General features: G+C 37.4%; 1 protein-coding gene across 1 annotated transcript in view; it reads left to right on the forward strand.

Moving 5' to 3' along the window:
- The window catches only part of LOC111863286 (EH domain-containing protein 3), a 47,142-nt gene extending 32,219 nt beyond the window's left edge, over positions 1-14,923 (forward strand). The window contains exons 8-12 of the mRNA XM_033750996.1: positions 5,378-6,213; positions 6,327-6,435; positions 9,933-10,251; positions 12,242-12,412; positions 13,719-14,923. Of these exons, the coding sequence (XP_033606887.1) occupies positions 5,378-6,213; positions 6,327-6,435; positions 9,933-10,251; positions 12,242-12,412; positions 13,719-13,924 (1,641 nt within the window). The 3' untranslated portion in view covers positions 13,925-14,923. The remainder of the gene's footprint in view (positions 1-5,377; positions 6,214-6,326; positions 6,436-9,932; positions 10,252-12,241; positions 12,413-13,718) is intronic.
- Positions 14,924-19,952: the final 5,029 nt, after the last annotated feature.

Here is a 19,952-nt window from a genome sequence, read left to right on the forward strand (position 1 = left end):
CCAGGGCGTTTTGAGTCTATGGCACGTCTCAGTTTCTGCAAAGTGTCTTCATAGCGCTGTGCACTGACTGTGGCCCCATGCTCGAGAAATTCGACAAGCAGAGAGCCCTTGGCAGTCGAAGAAGAACGTCATCATCACTTTATTGGAACTTGTGTGTACGGCTTTGGATTTCTTTGGTGGGGGAGTATTCATGTTTTTCCACTGTTGGCTCTGCCGTTTACTCTTGGGTTCAAGATGTTGGCACCAAGTTTCATCCCCCGTGGCAATACGGGACAGAAAAGCATACTCTTCCTCATGGTATCGTTACAAGTGACCCAGTGATGCAGCCATTCTCTGAGTCTTCTGTTCCTCCATGAGTTGATGTGGAACCCACTGTGTGCAGTACAGCAGGTGTTTTGTCACAATGGCATGTGCGGAACCGTGACTTTACCCACCTCCATTACTGATGTTGGACGACCACACATAGCCCTAACCTTACTTCCAGCACAATAAACAAACGAATAGTGTGCAAGGGCACATTGTCACTGTGCTTTCCCAAGTCCCCACCAGATGTTTGTACCATAAGCAATTCCAGTGTTACCAACTTGCATGCCGTATGAGTTATGCGTGGTGACCCGTTTTCATTTGACTGCCCCTTATACATTCAACAACTGAGAGAAGTAGTTCTTCCACCTATTCAAAATATTGAGGGAATCTGCAAGCAGATCACCATTCTGATCCTGACGTAGCTAAATAATTATTAAAATACAGTTCAAAGCTATTATAAAAGCGGTGTTCGTCAGTTTTTCATTTTGTGTAACAGCAGTTCAATGTGGCCTGTAATTACTATGACCTACTGACCCTGGGTAGCGTAGTCGGTATAGTGACTGCCATGGAAATTGTTAACAGAACAAGATTTTACACCCAATTGTATATTATTTGTATTGTTGTATTTTAACTTTTAGAACATGTACTGTAATAGTGTCTTCTAACTGTATTGATGTAAAGGTGTCCCTCTGAAGATGGTCTCTGAAGACTGAAACATGCAAGGGCATGAATAATTGAAATAAGAAAAAAAAAAAAACCTTAAACAGTCACACTGGATGGAACTATTTAACTTTTTCATAAGAATAAGATCTCTTTAAATAAAAACAAGTACAGAAAGTACAAATATTATGTTTATGGACATTATCCATCATGCTGTTTTTGTCTAGAACACTGTCTTGTTTCTGTCTATTAAACACAATGTCTATTGATTTAGACCAACTGAGTAGGTTTAACCTGAAGACAGAGACAGAATCCTGTCTCCAAAATGCTGTGTTTTTAAATGAAAATAGGATGATGGATAATGTCCTGAAACATAATATTTGTGCTAAATGTACCATTGTCACAAACTTTTATATTCTAAGCACAAAAAGATTAATAAACAATCATGCATGTTATTCTTAAAGGGGAATGCATAATGGAAGTATGACACAGTGACTGAAACATGCTCTGGAACTAATTATATCATTATACAGAAAGTTTGAGAAATGGTACTGGAAACCCTTATATAAAATATATATGTTGCTGAATTTTAAGAATACCGTGCCCTTTACACAAGTGATATTTTTAGAATGTGTTGTAACATACAAAAAAAGGATACAAGGTTATAATTAACTCCAGTGCATTTTATCTGAGTTACCAGGCAGACCATGAGAGACATACATGTAGATTGATATGTCTAGTTTTGACCTTGTGTTGCACAATATCCCCATTTAACATTTGATTTGGCTCACTGCCCGAGGCATTCATACCAGGAAACTGAACCCACCCACATATGTGAATGAGATTCTTCTCTCTCCCTCCAAATATCTCTCACTTTAAACTGAATCCATGCATACTAGTGTTTTCACAAGAGGAACTACCCTGTGTGCAGTAGATAGTGTAAAGGAAAGTCATTTGTATGACTCGGTTACTATCAGTGCAGAGGGCAGGCACCCAAACTCTTGATAATTCTGCTTCATGTAGTGTAACATCATTTATTTCAAGAGTTCTCTCTATATAACAGACATGGCCAAACTGTGGCTCATGAGCTGCATGCATTTCTCTTGAACTGCTGGTGTGACTTGCAGAAAGTAATATTAGTCGATTTGTTACAAATTTATTGAATGTAAATTGTCAGCTGCATGGAAAGTACATACCTAAACACCTATGCCATCCAGTCCTTCTCTGTTTTGGGCTCTTGAACTTCTGAAAATTGTCATGTGTGACACCAATGTTCAGTAAGTTTGGCCATTTGACATCTCAACAGTTTGAATTTATTTTGTATTAGCTACTTATTCATTGGATAAGAGGATTGATGGTCTTCAGAACTAATCTGGACTCTGTGGTGAATTTCCAACAGCAGTCTAACCATGAGTCAAAATTACATTCACTACGGTACACTATATATATGCTTTCATTCATAATAAATTAATTATAATTGTCATAAAAAGTACATCCACAATTTAGCATAATTTTAAAAGAAGTTCTTTGCTGGGGTGAGCCATAGGCAATAGTCCAGATAACAGCTGTTGGTAATAACCTCACATTTGCATCAGAGAGACATGCAGGCAGAGCTGAATATAAATGGCTGGAGTTTGAGGCAATGTTACATGATCCTAATGACATCATAAAAATTTCCAGGTAATTTACTTCATTACATGTTGTGTATTTTAGTATGTTCAACAGGTAATTCAGGAGGTGTAGGGACAGGCTACAAACTGGATGGCTGAAATTTTTGGTTTTATTCCCGGTAGGGGAAAGAGATTTTTCTCTTCCTCATGGCATCTAGACTGGCTGTAGGGCCCAACCTGCCTCCTGTCTCTTGGGTACTGGGGTAACTTTCCCTGGGGAGTAAAGTGGCAGGGGCTTGAAGCTGACCACTAACCTCCATCTAGTGCCAAGGTTAAGAATGGTGGAGCTATGCCACCACTCCTCCATATGTCTTCATGTTGTGATGCTTAATTAAGCACTCAGAAAACTTTATATATGCCTTTATCAATAGAGATTTTCATGTCCTAGGTAATATTTCCTGTGTATGCTAATAATACAGTTTATTGTAACATGAAGACCAAGCTCTTGTCATGTAACATGGATAACAGTGACCCTGACTGACTAGTTAAATGAAACAGCACAATAATTTGCACATGTGTATAGTTGAAACAAGCCAACTGGGATAAATTAAGGCATGTTTAAACATGAGAGTTTTAATAAGATAATAATAGTGTGAAAAATAATTATTTTTTGGCAACAACATCAAATGTATGCAAACTAAGAAACTTTATTTTTGAAATTTCAAGATTTTATTAATGTCAACAGTTAATGCAATATGCCACCAGAATATTGTCTTTCAATAACTAGAATAGCCAGTGGATTGTTGTACATACCTAGGAACCAGGCATTTGTGCAGTCATATAGTGGGTAAATCTAAAAATCATTGAACATTATACAGCTTGTTAGAGAAATCATAATATTCGAAAATCCCTTGCCGCTAATGGTATCACCTAAACATGTTTTTGTAAATGGAAGCAGTCAGCAATGTAGCCAGAAAAACTCTAATCGAGGTTGCTCTTATGTCCTTAAGGACCACAACAGGGTAATTACAGAATGGTGGTTTCAAAAGCAACCCAGAGGATGTTGCTGAAATATTTCATCATAGGAATGTAGGCCAGCTTGGCTAACATAAAACTATCTACCTAGTGTAAGAACACTGAAGCAGTGATCAGGACTCCTGGAGTTTCCATAATCACACTTCCGTAGAGACCACAGTTAATCTGAGTGATGGCAGCTATCAGTAACACATGTTACATTAGCATACACACCGTCTCCTCTCTCCACCTCCCTCTAATCCTTGAAAGGAACACAAGTCCAGAGTGCCCTTTTGAGAAGCCCACAGCTATGAGGGTGGAGAACAGTGCAGAGCAGGATTTATGGACATGTGGGATGGAGTCTGCTCAGCAACCAGAGTACGGCTTAGTTCAGGTGCATACATGCCTGTGGTAACCCCATTTACTACCCATCTAACTGCCATAGTCACCACATTTACTGGAGTGACTTGCAGTGGTACAGGTGCAGTTCATAAAATTCCAGTCGCATTTGGAGCTAGGGATAATTTTCAGTTCCAATATTTTTTATGTGTCATCTAGTAACAATTTCCTGCTTCTTCTTGATCTGAAATCAGTGCTTGAGGAGAAAGAACATGTGGTAAAATATTGTGCAGCACCTTTCTTGAGGCCCAAAATCATAACAATCCTTCTACCTCTAAATGGGCAAAAAATCATCTTAGTAGTCTTATATATGCCAACCTTATGCCTCCCCTTTCTCCATTTTATATAATTATGAATGGTAAGTTTGACCCAAAGTGAAAAGGAAAACTGTAAAGCATACTGACACCCATTTTCTTCCTTTGTTTTTGTGATCAATCAAATAAGTTAACCCAACATTCCGATCAACACAAGGACAAGTTTCCAAACAATTTTTAGCATCTCTTCACAGTTCATCAATCTCAAATTATTCATAGGACAAGTGGGCTCTTTTCTTTTTGAATTTTCAAACTCAGGAGCTTAGTTTCTCACTTGCTTAAATTGCCACATCCCCCCATTTTTATGCACTGCTCTAATATTTAATTAAGCTAATGCATGTTATTTATTCTTTCCATCCTTCCTTGGTCTACCATTTGAATGTAGTGGAGGGTTAATTAGTAGCTCAGTATGGACCGACCTCCCACAGTCCCAACCACATCCTAAACTCTGCAGCTCACTTCAAGCCCTTCAAGCATGCCCCTAAGAGCGGTGGAGCAGGATTTGGGACGCTTAATATCCTTGATATGCTTCTTATCGCTTGGGGTACGATAAAGTTTTTCGATTGATTAATTTTTCATACACGTGTTCAGTACACTCGAACCGCTCGAACCGACCAACGAATGAAAGTTTGCTGCACTGATTTTGAGAATGTTTCTGCATGGTATCGAGATCCTCATTGTCCTAACATAATATTTTAAAGTTGTCATAACTTATGAAATCAACAATAGCAAAGGCCTCGTCAACAGATAGCTATGTTACAAACGGTTACCATGGAAAGTGAAGATTTTCTTTAAACGTTTTATTAGACGGTTATCATGGAAACTGTAGATAAATAATTCCATTTTGGATTACTTATTATGATGCATGCAAGTATTTGAATCTTTAGATTTTCACAGCTGTTTTTAAAACATTTAAAAAAATAGTTTCAGTTCTCTGTCTTGTCTAGTCATCATTTTCATTAAGATGACGTCACCAATATTCCAGTTCGTGCGAAGAATACGCCCAGTCAGTCGGTTGCCAAGTAATGGTGTGTGAGGTGTGAAATTGTGAGGCAGATCGCATTTTCAGTATAGCCTGACAACTGTGAGCAGTGCACACGTGTAAAAATGTTCAGCTGGCTTAATCGAGAAGAAAACAGGAAAACACCTGAAGTGTTTGAGAATGTTGTGGAAGGGCTCAAAAAAGTTTATAAAACTAAGTTACTTCCCTTGGAACAGTTCTACCAGTTTCATGACTTTCATTCACCGATGTTGAATGATCCAGATTTCGATGCAAAACCCATGATACTGCTTGTTGGCCAATATTCTACAGGGAAAACAACATTTATTAAGTATTTACTGGAACAGGATTTCCCAGGAATACGAATTGGTCCAGAACCAACTACAGATCGGTTCATTGCGGTTATGTATGATGATAAAGAGGGTGTGATTCCAGGAAATGCTTTAGTAGTAGATCCCAAGAAACAGTTTCGACCTCTAACAAAGTTTGGGAATGCTTTTCTTAATCGCTTTCAGTGTTCATTAGTAAATTCCCCAGTACTTAAGGGTATGTCAATTGTTGACACTCCAGGTATTTTGTCTGGTGAAAAGCAACGTGTAGATAGAGGATATGATTTCACCGGTGTTTTGGAGTGGTTTGCAGAACGTGTGGATAGAATTATTCTGTTATTTGATGCACATAAACTTGACATTTCTGATGAATTCAGAAGGTCCATAGAAGCTCTGCGGGGACATGATGATAAAATCCGTATTGTCCTTAATAAAGCCGATATGGTAGATCACCAGCAGCTTATGAGAGTTTATGGTGCATTAATGTGGTCTCTAGGAAAAGTACTACAAACTCCAGAAGTGGCACGTGTGTACATTGGTTCATTTTGGGATCAGCCTCTCAGATATGATGTAAACAGGAGGTAAGTTGTAAATTTATGTTATGTGACGTGAGAAACTCATTGCTCTAATAAAGCAACTAAAGTCCAAAAAGTTAACTCTTGTATTGAACTGATGAGTATTTAATGTTTGGTAGGTTATTTGAAGATGAAGAGCAAGATTTATTCAAAGATATGCAGTCACTCCCAAGGAATGCTGCTCTGCGGAAGTTGAATGATCTAATCAAAAGGGCTCGATTAGCCAAGGTAATACAAAAATTTAACTCAAACAGATTATGAATCTGCCTACTATTCTTCCATGTTGCTATCCCCTTCACCCAATACCTTTCAACTCTTCCCATTCTTGTTACATAGTGCCACACATGGGGTAAACTCGCTTGGTTGTATTGTTCAGTAAGGTGTGAAAGTTAAGAATTATTAGAGGATTCTTTTTTATACATATTAGGTGAAGACTGACTGCTTTCTGTACTTAAAAATATAAAACGCATATGAGATCACCCTGCTCTGTGTGTGCACCATACAATGGGAACAAAATTTGCTATGCCAAAGGTCTTATTGAATTCATAGGACTTTTGTTCCATATGATTTCAGACAGACAGTTGTGAAGTCAGGCCATGACCACTTCCATTCACATCCTTTTCAATTTATTCACTAACATCCTGTCATGTAATATTATATAATCAAAGATATTCAAAATCTTGTTAAATAAACCATAAATGTATTAAGTAAGTTAGTTTATTAGAAATTGTCAATGTGATTGGCCGATAAATTATCTGGGGACATTCTGTTCCCTGAAAACTCCCTAAGAAATTACAAATATGGTGTGAAGCACTGAGATTACACATCACTACTTTTAACTAATCAGTCTGTATTAGTGGAGATCCTGTGTTTTAAGTGGGTCCTTTCTCACCGCTGCATGGTGCATATTCGGTTATCAGATGGAGGGGATGGCCTCCAGATATGGAGGGTAGTTGCGAATATATTGATAAGCAGTCACAGACAGCCGACAGGAGGTTGTCCTCCGTCTTGGAGGTTTGGGCTTGGTGCTAACAACTGCTCAGCATAAAAAATAAGTTTTTTATGAAATGTTACAAAGGGACTGGGACTTCGAGGGCTCTCACAACACAGTAATGAACCTTCATGTTCTATAAAATGTTGGGAAATTCTTGAGTAGCTGTGCAACTGGTGGCTTCTCAAGAAGGGCTTAGTTCCATGCAGTTAACTATTACTGGAAATACTGCTACTATGAAGAGTACTGCCTTCTGGGATGTGATGCCGTGCAGTCTGGTAGAAGGTACTAACCTTCATGGCCACCACCGTGAGAATTTCAAATCTAATGCTGCTGTAGTTTGCCTGATTAAAACATCTTGAATAAGCAGCCTTACAGAAGGAATGTCCTCTGTGTTGAAGGAGATCTTCAGTATAGTGATTTTGCATCCTATTTGGAATAACTGGGTTTTTAGACAATGGACGAAGTCCAAAACCCCAGTAATTCTGAGTGTTGTGCACTGTTGTCAGAACCCTCTGGAATCTACTTGGTTCCTATTGTATGCTGAAAATAGAATCTGGTAACTTCCTAATGATGATATAATTATCTACCTCATTATGCAATAATGATGAACCCTCATCTGTGTTTTAGACAGTGTATGCTGCTAATTTGTCATTTATCAGTGTGTTAGAATTTTATTACTTTCATTGTCTCAAGTAACTAGTTCATCTCCAGGAAAGTGTGTGTTTATGTATATATTACGTAACTTTTATATAAAAGAGTTATCAAAATGGTGTATCTTAAGAAAACTCATTTGAAATGTCAATTGAAATACCAGCATGTGACAACCAAAATGATCCCTTTACGTTAGATTATGGTTTCTTAGTTCCTGGAACAAAAGACTACCATACGAAACATTACTCATGTTGGTGGCATATTTACTCATTATTACCAATCCACTAATTTCTCCACGTGAGATAAGCTATTATTTCTCGGGTATGTGGATGTGAAGGTCACCAACAGAAATGTGTGAAATTGAAAAAGTAAAAGAAATTCTGTCTTTCCAGTTGGATGCTGTAATGCTGCATAGTCAGTGATTGACCACAGCCAGCTTTCAGTCCATTTCTCTACTTTCACACTTTTATCTTCTGAACTGCTGTCCACTTCTGGTGAACTAATGGGTTGTCCAGACTTCCTGCTAACCACTTCAGCAGCTTTAGCCATTATAAATCACGTAAAAGGCAGTGATAATGCCACTGAATGTTGTGGCCAAGTATTTGCAGATTATTTGTATTCTGAGAGGTCCTTAGTTCAGATTTTATCTCAGAGATTGGCCCTCCTGACTGAGGCTTTTCAGCAAACATGTCAGCTTTTCAATTCAATTCAATTCATTTTATTTCATCCATAGCTGTAGAAATTACAATTGGACATGTCAGATAACAACAACATTACATCAAGCATAACATTCAAAGTACATGAATATAGAATAATAAATAATAAATACCTAAGACTAGAGAAAATATTTAAAACATATATACAGATTGTTTACAACATACAAACAGACTATTTAAAACATATTCCTGTACATATAAATAATTTATCTAAAACAGATTTATTTGTCAGCAAGCAGTCCATATCAACAGTTGTTAAAAAATTCCTGAAGAGAATAAAAGACGTTACACAACAAATAAGTTTTATCATCTTTTTAAAAACATTAAAATTATTTACACTTTTTAGTTCAGTCGGTAGGCCATTAAATATTTTGGTTCCCATACCAATCACCCCTCTTTTGCAGCGCTCAGTATTGCAAAATTGAACATACAGATTGTGTTTATGAATAGTATTATAGCCATGTACGTCAGAATACTGGGTAGTATATATCCTATTTTTTATTATAAAACATAAAATCTCAAATATATATAAGGAAGTAACNTTGTTTATCCAGTGGCGGGCTCTAGTGATCAAAGTAACGAATCTCTGGGTTCAATTAAAAAGGGGGAGGGGGAGTATTGAATGTCTAAACTACTGTTACCTTTGGAACAAGGACTCTGCTCTTTGGACTTATACCAAGGCCATGGAAAGAAGTATCATCAGTCTGCCCTTCCGTATATCCCTCAAGCTGGTATATTTCCCCTCCTCTCAATTTGTCCGCCCATTCTGGTCACAGGAATGTTGGTAGTGATAGCTTTCACTGGCAAGAAGCGCTTGTGGCTGATTCACACAGAATAAAGGAGTTGGAGAAGAATACAGCAGTTTTCAGAGAAGGGGAAGCCCAAAGTGCCGTTATCCCCTCCATCCATGGGACTTTTTCCATGGCCTCATTGTATTTAGGATACTTCATTCTTGGTTTGTTTAATGACAGTTTGTTAGCTTACTTCTTGGCCGTAGTGCCCTCTAAGGACCTTGGCCTTCATTGGGACAAATACGTATTCTTCATTATTAGTGTCTTGCCTCCCATATATTCACTTCCAGCTGTCATAAATCACTTTCTGTGTCTTTAAGCCATCTCATTCTGGGCGTTCCCATTTCCTTTAACTTTCTGACTTAACTTTCAAAAAAATTCATAGCCATGTTTGTTTGATCCATTTTAATCACATGCCCTCACCTTTTCAACATTCTTTTAATGTGTGATACCAGATTATGATAGTGGGACTTGGCTGAGAGTTTAATCCAAGACCTATTGAATGTGAAGCAGGGCCACTCAGCAGTGACATTTGTAACCACAGAATATTAACAGAGGCTGCTTGTTTCACAGGTTCATGCATACATCATTAGTGCTTTGAGGAAGGACATGCCATCAATGTTCGGCAAAGACGGCAAGAAAAAGGAGCTGATTAAGAACTTGGGACAGATTTATGATCAGCTACAGCGGGAACACCAGATCTCACCTGGGGACTTCCCAGAAATGAAAAAAATGCAGGAATACCTTGTTCACCATGACTTCACCAAATTCCATCCACTGAAGCCACGCCTGCTGGAGGTGGTGGACAAAATGTTGGCAGAGGACATTGCTCGACTCATGGCCATGATTCCTCATGAAGAAGTCCACATTGTGTCAGAACCACTTGTGAAAGGTTGGAAATAATTATGTTAAATGGTGCACTGTATGCTGGGGAAACAAGAAATGCACACCAAATTTTAGGCTGAAGAAGGAAGAGACCATTTTGGAGACTTAAATGTAACTGGGTAGATATTATTAACAAGAAAGTTAAGGGCAATAAGATGTCCATTGGATTTATGTGGCTCAGGATAAGATATATTGGTGTGAATCAACAAATTCCATGGTCATCCTGTTTACAGTGGATTTGCTGTTGCATGTTCCTCAGTTTAAGGTCATATTCTGTTAAATTCCAGTACCCTTGTTAATAAACTCAGTGTTATATTACCTCCATTAAGATTTTAATCAGTTTGGTGTTCAGATCCATTGGTCTCCCAGTCAGAATTTAAATGGGAGTTTCACTGTATCTTCATCTCAAGAAGGGCTTTGTAGTATGTAATTAGTTATGGCTATTCAAAGACATCCATTCTTTTATGGAGGACAGTAGTTGGAAAAATTGTTTAAGAACTTATTAATGGGTGATCAAAGCAAGTTGAGATCCTTACTGACATGTTGTCTACATGTTAGTGTTGCTGATCTTGGAAGTTTATATGTAAAATCAAAATCCAAAGCCTTACCTTAGAAGGTTTTAGACATTTCTTTCAAAAAGACAAAACCACTAGTCCAAGCCTTATGGGCTTGTTATAGGCAAATTGTAAAGTTGGACTTCGGGTCTTATTTTTACAAGTAAATGTCTACAGTTGGCAGTACTGACTTGGGGGTTGCAGATACATAAGTATGGTCCTTTCTACTTTTAACGCATTCAAGCCTAATCACATTTATACTTCGGAAGGGTTGGGGGTGGAATGTGCAAACCTATACTGTTGACATTCGTGTGGTTGGAGCCATTTGCTGACCATGGCACTGACTATAAAGATCAATGTAAGCTTGGTGCTACATTTGCAGTTTCCAGTTGTGTGCATTTAACCAAGTATTGTTATTTGGGAAATTTGTAACTTATGCCTGAATATATAATAATCAGGGGTTGAAATGGGGCTTCAGAAGTAGGTACCCACACAAGCATCAGCTGAAAATCCCAGGGAATAATGAATATGTATTACTGCATATATGGTGCATTTTCAGTGGATCTTAGAGAGATTGGATGTGGTGGTATGGACTGGATTGATCTGGCTTAGGAAAGGGACCATTGGAGGGTTCCTTTAGGTTCCATAAAATGCTAGGAAATTCTTGAATAGCTGCACAGCTGGTGACTTCTCAAGAAGGGCTCAGCTCCATGTGGTTAGTTCATAGTGTATTTTCTGTTGTTAACTGTAGGGGATCCATTCCTACACATCCTCATTGCTAGGAAGAGCTTTAAACACTGGAAATAGCTTCATAAGGAAAGAGCTCTGGAACTAGGTATATTGCGTCTACTCCCAGTTCCAGGCCTGGTTGTGATATATATATATATATGTTCACAGCAGTAGGTGACACTGGGAGGTATCCTGAGTTCGTATTTCAGTATTTACTTTTACTGAACAGCTTCATAGGTGTCACTAAATAATATTATTGTTTAGTGCATATTTTTACTCAGTTAAGTGTACTATCTCGATACTATATAAATGCTTCTCCAGAAAATCTCACATTCATAGTGTCCATACTCAGTGAAATTGTAATTTCAGAGTGGCCCTTAAGGGTTTCATGGTAGGTCAGTTCATTTTTATATGAGGTACCATCAATATGGAGCTGCCAAAGTTGAACTCTGAGTTCTATCGAGAATTGTTGTCAGCCTTCTCTAGTCATGGTAGCAATCTTTAGTGCCTGTGTTTAAAAAGTCACTACCCGTGTTATCAAAATAGGTGATTGTGAAGGTATAGAATTTTATACTATTTTTCTGTGATAAAAATATTTCCAAAATATCACAAAATTTGTATATTTTATATTTAAGTAGAATACAAACTGTAGCATACAACTGAATAACATCAAGTTTTGTAGCTGTTCTTATATGTACTGTGTGTGTGGGGTAGGTGGAGCATTTGAAGGAGTTGAAGATTCTGTGAGTCCATTTGGCTACAGACGAGGTGAGGGCGTTGATGCAGGGTCTGGTGAGCCAGAGTGGATAGTCAGCAAGGAAAGATACAAGTATGATGCCCTCTTTGACACACTCAACCCTGTAGATGGGAAAGTCACTGGAGCAGGTAAATTACACATCCAGTTTTGTTAAACTTTCTTCACCCTGTTTTGGGGTTCCGGTATGCATATACACATATGTACTTTTAGCAGATTAGTTATGCTGGGAAGCTCCCATAATGAAGCATTGCCTGGAAATACAGAAATAAGCAAAGAGTCAGTATTCTTTACACTGTTCTCCTTACTCCTGTGATTCATTCAGGAATGCTGTCCCAGGCTACCCCTCCATATCGATACCATTTTTTTTCCCCAATTCACCTTATTCTTCTGATGTGAAAGTGGAAGTAGGATATTCCACTGAAATATTAGTAACCATCTACCAGACTATGTGACATTAGAACCCACAGAGCAGTATTTCATATTCCGTGCACATAAGAATACAAGATGGGAAATGTATGCAAAGCATACTAGTGTGTTCACTCACTTTTGCTTTATCATCTACTTATTGTATCCTTTTCAGCCTTGAACCATGTTTCATATCTGTACATTGTAACTGTTTTTAACATTGTTTTATATAATTTGTGACCGGCTCTGTAGTCTAGTTGTGAGCGTTCCTGGCTACAGATCCATTCCCGGCACTACCAGATTTTTTCGGAGTAGTAGTGGGTCTGGAATGGGGTCCACTCATCCTTGTGATGATAATTGAGGAGCTATTTCAAAGAAACAGCAGCTCCGGTCTAGAGAACCGAAATTAACAGCTGTGGGGTTTTGTTGTGCTGACTACGCGACACTCTTTATCCGCAAAAGTTGGCACTAAACTTTGCCGACAAGCGGCGGTCGCTCGGTCAGTATGGTTCACTTGCAGGCTGAAATCACGGAGTTTTTTTTTTTTTTCCATAATTTGTGAGCCTGGATAGCTCAGACAGTATAGTGATGGGCTACAAGTTGGACAGCTAGGGTTCAATCCCCAAACAGGGACAAGAGATTTTTCTCTTGCTTATAGTGTCCAGACTGCCTGTGGGGTCCACCCAGCCTCCTATCCAGTGGGTACTGGGGTCATTTTCTTCAGCGATGAAGTGGCTGGGGCATGAAGCTAACCACTCACCTTCTAGTTTGAGGTCAAGAATAGTGGAGCTATACCTCCACTTCCCCATGCATATTCAAGGCATGGTGCTTAATTAATTAAGCACAAGGCAGCTCTACCTTTACCTTTGTATACTATAATTTTTGATATGTGAAAAATAACAGTTTACACAAAATTTTGGCATAGAATCTTTCTCAGTTTTAAAAAGTCTTGGTAATTGTTACCTCCTAGGGCTAATGTTATATATACTTTTATTCGTAAATTTATGTCACTCTTTTCTTATATTTCAGCCGCTAAGAGTGAGATGGTGAAGTCGAAGCTTCCGAACTCAGTGCTTGGAAAGATTTGGAAGTTGTCCGACATTGACAAGGATGGTTTCCTGGATGCAGATGAGTTTGCGTTGGCTATGCATCTTATTAACGTCAAGTTGGATGGGCATGATCTTCCATCTGAACTTCCAGATCACCTCATACCACCTTCCAAACGAGACCTGTAACACACACTACCTTCTGTTAACTTTAAATTATTTGTATACACTCGTACCTAGGCACAATTGGTCCTGTAATATCAGCATTGTCTTCATTGTCTTATTACCTGCTGAAGGCATAGGTACCAGAAATTATGTTGGTATGTCAGTTTAGATGTACAGTCTTTTAAAAACCGGAAAGAGTATTTTTCTTGTATGTTATATGTATTTGCTGTGTTTATTCTTTTATGTTATATGTATTTACCATGTTAATAATTGTATGACATTTTGTGTGATATTTGAACGTGCAGTGTTCTGATATACTTGGATATATCATATTAGAATTGAAAACCCATTACAGTGATCTTAAGGGGTAAATTTTGAAGTTTCCCACAACATTTATATGGATTTTGGAGTTAATTTATGTTCCGTACTGTGTCTTGGCTGTAATTGAAGCATTAATCATTTTTGTTTCTACATTAGATTACAGTGCTTTCCATTGTGGTCAGATATTTTGGCTTCTAAATGTTAAAAAGTGTATTTACAGCTGTACAGATTCATGAATTTTTGGTGAATATGAAATAAATACACAGTTTTCAAACTGTTATTTAAGCATTTTGTCAATTTTTAACAATTAGTCAGGATCCTGAAAACTAAGGGTCACATTACTGAACAGGCTGGAAACCCAGTTGAGTTCAGTTCTGTTCAGCATTATCATGGCTGTAGCACAGATATGTGAACACTGATTTTGGCATTGGTGAATACCGAGTTTTGAGTTGAAGTTGGATCATGTTTGAAATAATGGAGTTAATCTCTTCATTGGTGTTCCCAGAATATTTCCATGATTCACTGTTGTTTCTGCTCAATATATCCCAGAAAACTTGCGTGTTCAGGGTGTGGCTGTATGTGTTATATCCTGATATTTCTGTGGTCTGATAGTTGTGGCATGTAGTTCTTATATTTGTCAGAAGATTGTAGCACCATATGGCATTGTTTACCATGGTTTTCTGAATGGATTANTTTTTTTGTGTGTTTGTAATCTGGAGAACACAGACTCAAATTAAGTTCACCAGTGAAGGGTTTAAGTATTCATGAATATGTAAGTGGAAGAACTGAGCCATGTTTGGGATGAATACACAAACAAATATAACATCTGTTTTAAGAATGCTTTAATTGGGATGGAAAGTTAGCAGACTAACTGTCAAAGTCTCCTACAAAATGGTCTGGCATTGATGTTATCACATCTGAAATGATGTCAATGTTTGATATATGAATTTTTTTTTAGAACTTTTCAACTTGAAATGTTTGCTCACCACTCATTTGTAATGTTATCTTCTTCTCTTTATGGCATAGGCACTGATGCCAGTTGCAGCCTCAAAGGTCACTCCGCCTTTTCCTTGGTCTTCCTTGCTTTTGGGGGGCTTCAGATTTATATTTTAACACAGTTTTGGAAACATCTACATTTTCTAGTGTTTAAAATTATGGGGCATTAAAGTTTGATTTCATGAGTGGTATTGGCAAATGTAGGACCAATGGATCTGACCTCACAATAGATGTGATGGTTCTGCATTTGTTTCTTGCAGCTTGGGAAAATCTCTTCCAGATCCATTTTTAGTAAGAAAGTGATAATATTGGCAGAGTAAAGTGAATTGCTGGAATATGATTTCATTGGATTGTTTTATTGTGCACTGCAGAATTATCTGTTATGCCCTTCAACAGCTGCATAAATTGGGTGGTGATGGCCAGTGTAAGAGAGACAGAGGAGGGCGATGTAGCAGCGAAGGAAGAGATTCTTCACAAAGGTGGAAGTGGAATCTTGTAGTATACATATTTTCTGAGGCTTTAAATTCATTGGTCACACAGTATTTATGTCCTATTATGAGGGTGAAATCCTCTGATTATAAACTTTTGAAGTTCTTGCAAGATAACTATGTGTATGTAGCATATCTATGGCCTTATAGATTGTGATGTTTCTTTACTCAGTAGAGGTGAGATAAAATAGTTTTATCAGGAAACAGCTCTGATAACTCAGACTGATATTGGCATTTATACTCTGATTTATATTACATATGTTGTATAATGAAAGGGACCTTTCAATGTGTGCTGTAATTTTGTGTTCCATGATTACAGCAAAATCCCCATTTAAGGTGTCTTTAGGGACCTGTGGATTTGAATGCTAAACTGAAAAAAAATCTTAAATGGAAGTAATTTAACACTGAGATTATTGACTTGGGATCATTGAAATTAAATGAGAGAATATTGTAAATTAAGGCTTACAAAATTGTGAATCCATTGTAATTAGACTGATTACAACAGGAAAGAAATGGAGCCATAATCTGTATACACTGGAACCCCATTCAGCGTTCCTCAGTTTAACATTTCCTCTCATTTAACGTTCAATTTCAGTCATCCCAAGTCATTAACCTCAGTGTTAAAATTCCATCATTTTACAATTTGCAGAATTTAGGCGTTCAAGTGCACTATTTCCCAAAGAAACCTTAAATGGGGGGTTGCACTGTAGGATTTTCTAATGAAACCAAATGCACAATATATAGTAATATTGTAATATTGGAATTATAAACATTTTGAATTAATTTTTTAATATGTGTACTACAAAGTAAATATAATTGTTCCATTCCATGTACAAAAATATGTCAGTTAATACAAGTGTGTGATGTGAATGGTAATTTCACCTGTGTCATATGTAACTAGACAGTCCTTAGAATGCTCAAAATTTTCTTCAATTTTGAAGTCCTGTATTATTTAAAAGGGCTGTTTTGTTATGCACTTAGAAGTAACCCTTTCCATCAATGTCTGTTCAAACTGGCTTCATTGTAACGATAGGTTACATGCATAAGTAATATATAAAAACATGAAGTTCAGTCTTGTGCCAGCAGATAGTCAGGATAAACAGACTAAGGAAGCATTCCATATTCAAAGGGGCTATTTCCTTTGCATTGTTCTGTTACTCCTGATATGCTTAGGGTCCTAGTCCTTCCTCTCCAGGCAAACCTATCCACACCACAGGGACCAAGTCCCTGAAAGAACCAATTGGACAAAGCAGAATAATGTGAAGAATATTATCCCTTTAGATGGATGTTGTTTCCTTACTGTTTCTCCTAACTTCCTTCTGCCTCCCATTGGTTCAGCCAGTCTGTATTTCTCCATTTACTCTGTCTTTGGAAAATAGTTCTTTAAAGGGCTGATGTTCCTCACTTAGGTCTATTGTTTGTTCACTCAGTTCCCCAGTCATGCCTCTCCCTACATGTTTTCCATGCTTGGCATACTCTTCAGTCATGAAAGCAGGAGGTTCTTCTGAAACACTGGGAATAGTGTGCAAGAAGACATAGCATCACGTCTTAATAGACTGTGATTTCCATAGTCATTGCCATTAGAACCTCAGAATTCACACAAGTTTCAAAGCCTTTGGACATTTAAAGCATATGGTATACGTAGTTACCACTGTTCATTAGAGGGTTAATGTTATATGAAACTTAAAAGTTTTATACAGATTTCAATAGTGCCTTTAAATATGCCATACCTGTTTCCTCCTTGAACCTTCCTGATCCACCATTAAAAATTACCCTTGCATCTCTAAAGTCTGTACAGATCTTATGAAACACTACCTGCAGTTCATAAATATTTTAAGTAACAGCCCTCCCATGCTGTTTGCTGGATTAGCACAGGTTATGCCCTCTGTATAATAAATAAAGTATACAATGTTGTAACAGTGAGAGATTCATACCAAAGACTACTACTAAATCAGAAGTGTATAATTTGTTATATCCAAGGTATGGTAAGAAAATTGTTTGCGATGCAGTTTAATAATGATGTTTGTTCATTATGAACATTCTGTATCATTCTGTGGTGAATTATATTTGCAAGCACTTTATATCATGTAGATGGAGTTCAGTAGTACATCTGCCCATATTTACTGTTACAGTTCATAATATTCACATAAATATTTGAGACTTCAACCCTCTTATTGCCATATCTAATGACACACAAGAACTGCTAGACTGTTTTATTGCAAACATTGACATTAAAAGGGACCTTGCTGCAGAAGATAAGTAAAAAGTAAAGTAAAGGTATCCCTGTAACAGGCCATGGAGGCCCATAGGGTTGTGAGATGTTGAGGTTCCCACATTTTCTAGACAGTTGGCTCAGAGATGGCGGCAAGGTTGTCAGCCCTACGCGCTGGCCACCCTTTACCCCCAAGAATATTCCTGATAGTCATTTCTGTTATAGGCTGTTGACCCCAGGGCCATAGGGGGGCTGGAAGGATTAGGTCAAGCAGAAAGTATTAAGCATAAAGATTATTATTCATTGCTGTACCATTTCTATATAAATTACATGCAGTAGCAGATGAGGCTTCAAGCATCAGTCAGATCAGATCATGGCAGGCATGGCACAGCCTGCCACATTAGGTCCATTTATTTCAAGGCAAATGGAGGGTTAAAGTTAAGTTAATAGGAATGGTGCTGTAGCTTCACTGTGAAGAAAAAGTGTGTTTGACATATTTTTTCACTGATTATGAATGATAAAAGTATGTCTGAAAATCAGCATTATAATATAGAGGCAGAAATAAAGTTATGTTCCTACAGGTAGGTGGAATGTAGTTCTTGTTTGTTTAAAATGTCGCATAAAAATAATAGCGTCTTTTATCCATTGTAGACATGACATTACATACTGATGTGTAATTTTAAATTTGGAAAATTTATTGTAAAATTGTGCAATTATTATTTTCTGTTAATTAAATGAGAATATTTTATGAAAATTATTTTTTTTTCTGATTATGGATGTGCATTTTTATGTTTTTACCACTTGTCCAAATGAAAACTTAGTTAAATATAAGATATGCCACATTATCATACAACTGTCAACACAACAAATGTGTAATAAATAATCAGTATTATTATATTGTTACTTGTTCAATAATGAGTAGTAAATTTCATTAAAAATTGCCTGATAATGATCCAGCTGGATCGTAACATGTAGAAAATGCACGTAATAAAATGAATGGCAGTGCAAGAACATTGGTTATTTATTATGAATGTGTCATGTTGATGGTTGTATAATACTATATATAATACACAGTAGGATGCAAACAATAAAAGTAAGATTTGGCAGAAATTTAGAAGGAAAGCCCTGTTATGCATTCACAGACTTTAAGCAGAATATTCCAGGAAGATGTGTGTGTCTTATATATTGAAAAATATTAGTTGAATTTTCCAGGAGGATTGTTAATAACTATAGTAAGCCCACTGTAAACAAATATTTTTAATGCTCATGAGAGAATAATACAATATTTTGTATATTGTTAATCATAATTCAGCTGTTGGTCTATGCCGATGATGTGAACTACTGGGTGATAATGTAGATACCATAAAGAAAAACACACAAACTTTAATTGACACAAGTAAAGAGGTTGGTCTAGAAGTAAACACAGAGAAAACTAAGTATATGTTACTGTCTTGTCACCAAAATGCAGAGCAAAATCATGACATAAAGATAGGAAACAGATGTTTTGAAAATGTGGCACAGTTCAGATATTTGGGAACAATGATAACAGATCAAAACCTGATTCAGGAGGAAATTAAGAGGCGATTGAACTCGGGTAATGCTTGCTACCATTCAGTCCAGAACCTTTTGTCTTCTCATCTGCTGTCCAAAAACATACAAATTAGAATATATGAGTACAGAATTATGATTTTGCCTGTGGTTCTGTATGGGTGTGAAACTTCATCTCTGACATTAAGGGAGGAACATAGACTGAGGGTGTTTGAGAACGGTGTTGAGAATATTTGGACCGAAGAGAGATGAAGTGACAGGAGGTTAGAGAAAACTGCATAATGAGGAGCTTCATAACTTGTACTCTTCTCCAAGTATAATTAGAATGATCAAGTCGAGGAGGCTGAGATGGGCAGGTCATGTAGCTCGAATGGGGGAAATGAGGAATGCGTATAGGATATTGGTGGGAAAGCCAGAAGGAAAGAGACCACAGGGAAGACCAAGGCGTAGGTGGGTGGACAATATTAAAATGGATCTTAGAGAGATA

This window comes from Cryptotermes secundus, unplaced genomic scaffold (genome assembly GCF_002891405.2).
Source record: "Cryptotermes secundus unplaced genomic scaffold, Csec_1.0 scaffold9, whole genome shotgun sequence".
In the NCBI taxonomy this organism is placed as follows: Eukaryota; Metazoa; Arthropoda; class Insecta; order Blattodea; family Kalotermitidae; genus Cryptotermes; species Cryptotermes secundus.